This window comes from Nicotiana tomentosiformis, chromosome 8 (genome assembly GCF_000390325.3).
Source record: "Nicotiana tomentosiformis chromosome 8, ASM39032v3, whole genome shotgun sequence".
NCBI classification, from domain to species: domain Eukaryota; kingdom Viridiplantae; phylum Streptophyta; class Magnoliopsida; order Solanales; family Solanaceae; genus Nicotiana; species Nicotiana tomentosiformis.
Genome location: NC_090819.1, coordinates 109823894 through 109825672, shown reverse-complemented (window position 1 = coordinate 109825672; position 1779 = coordinate 109823894). Strand labels below are relative to the sequence as shown.

Below are 1779 nucleotides of genomic sequence, written 5' to 3'. Positions count from 1 at the left end.
TTGTTCTTACGGTTATTAATGTTTCTCACTGTTTTAATTTAATTATTTAAATCAGTTTTCACTAATCTTTTAAGTAAAATAAAAAGATCACTACGTGGGGAAAAAATTGTTAAAATGGGAAATCATTAGGTTCTTTATTGTTGGCTTTTCTAGCAACGGTGCTAGATGCCATCACGGCCTGATATGGAATTGGGCCGTGACAACACGGTATCAGAGCACTAGGTTCACGTAGGTCTCACAAGTTATGGGCAGGTCTAATAGAGTCTTACGGATAGGTAAGGAGACGTTCGTACTTATCTTCGAGAGGCTATAGGATGGTAGGAAAGCTACTCCTTATTCATTTCCGATTGTGCAGTTGATGGTATACTAAGTTTCTTACTTTTATTCTCTCACAGATGGTGAGAAACACACGCAGCAGACGTTCCAGACCCGGGAGGGGCTGCCCCTCCTATTGCTAGAGGCCGAAGTAGAGGCCGGGGTAGGGCACCGACCCGAGGTAGAGGCGAGGACTTCCCAGAGTTGCCCCAGTTGCACCGCCAGCGAATCCATTGGATGATCCTATAGTCGAGGAGCAGGACGAGGTGCCCGCAACATAGCCAGCTCCGGTCGATTTCATGACAGCACCGGGCTTCCAGGAGGTCATGGGCCGTATGCTACGGTTTATGGATTCTATGACCCAAGCCGGTTTACTTCCAGCAGACTCGACCATATCTCAGGCAGGAGGGGGAGTACAGACCCCTACCGATCAGGCTCCTGGACATGCAACCGTTGTATATTATACCCCGAGCACTCTTCCTGTGGGCGGAGCCCAGTCAGTCACAGCAGTTGTACCTGAGCCTAGACTAGCTGCGACGGCGAGCCGCAGAAGCTCTTAGACAGATGGACTAGACTTCACCCTCCGGTCTTTGGGGGTGAGCGACATGAGGATCCTCAAGACTTTATTAATAGGTGCAGGGACAGACTGCAAAACATGAGGATATTGGAGTCTCACGGGGTGGATTTCACTACCTTCCAGTTGGAGGGCGGAGTACATAGGTGGTGGCAGTCTTATCTTCTTGGTAGACCAGCAGATTCTCCTCCCATGACTTGGGGCCAGTTTACACGCCTATTCTTGGACAGGTATATTCCACCCTCTCAGAGGGAAGAGTTGCGATTCCAGTTTGAGCAGATCCAGCAGGGTCAGATGTCTATGACCGATTATGAGACGAGATTCTCTGAGCTGTCTCGTCATGCACTCATGATATTCCCTACTGAGGCGGAGCGGGTGCGGAGGTTTGTTGCAGGGTTGCACTCAGGAATTCAGACTAGTATGGCCGGAGAGGTAGAGATGGGGACTTCCTACCAGCTAGTAGTGGAGATTGCTCGAAGGATCGAGGGCTATCGCTAGAGGGGTAGGGATCAGATGTAGTAGGACAAGAGGGTCCGTTACTCCGGGGAGTTTAGAGGTGCCTCAGTTGGGGGCAGAGGATAGTTCAGGAGGGATCAGCCCAGTAGGCCCCCATATCCAGCACAGCCGCCTCCACGGGGTGTTCCAATGCGACCCTACTTCAGTGACATGCCAGAGAGTTCATATCGTCCACCAGCTATTCAGGGTCCTTCCAGTGGGTACTCTGGTCATCAGGGTTCTTCTAGTGCTTACTCCAGTATTGTGCTAGAGAGTTCATATCGCCCACCAGTTATTCAGGGTTCTTTCGGTGGGTATTCAGGCCATCAGGATCAGGCTTCAGGGCAGCAGATCACCGCGCCGAGAGGTTGTTTTGAGTGCGGGGATCTTAGTCA

The 1779-nt window shown here is 50.8% G+C and overlaps 1 protein-coding gene across 1 annotated transcript; it reads left to right on the top strand.

The window, feature by feature from the left end:
- Positions 1-970: 970 nt before the first annotated feature.
- LOC138897982 (uncharacterized) lies at positions 971-1387 on the top strand. Its single transcript, XM_070184010.1, has one exon. The coding sequence runs from the start codon at positions 971-973 to the stop codon at positions 1385-1387; it is 417 nt and encodes a 138-aa protein (XP_070040111.1).
- Positions 1388-1779: the final 392 nt, after the last annotated feature.

Bases quoted from the DNA above. Each gene is read 5' to 3' on its own strand.
- LOC138897982 (XM_070184010.1), top strand. From the start codon at position 971: ATGAGGATATTGGAGTCTCACGGGGTGGATTTCACTACCTTCCAGTTG.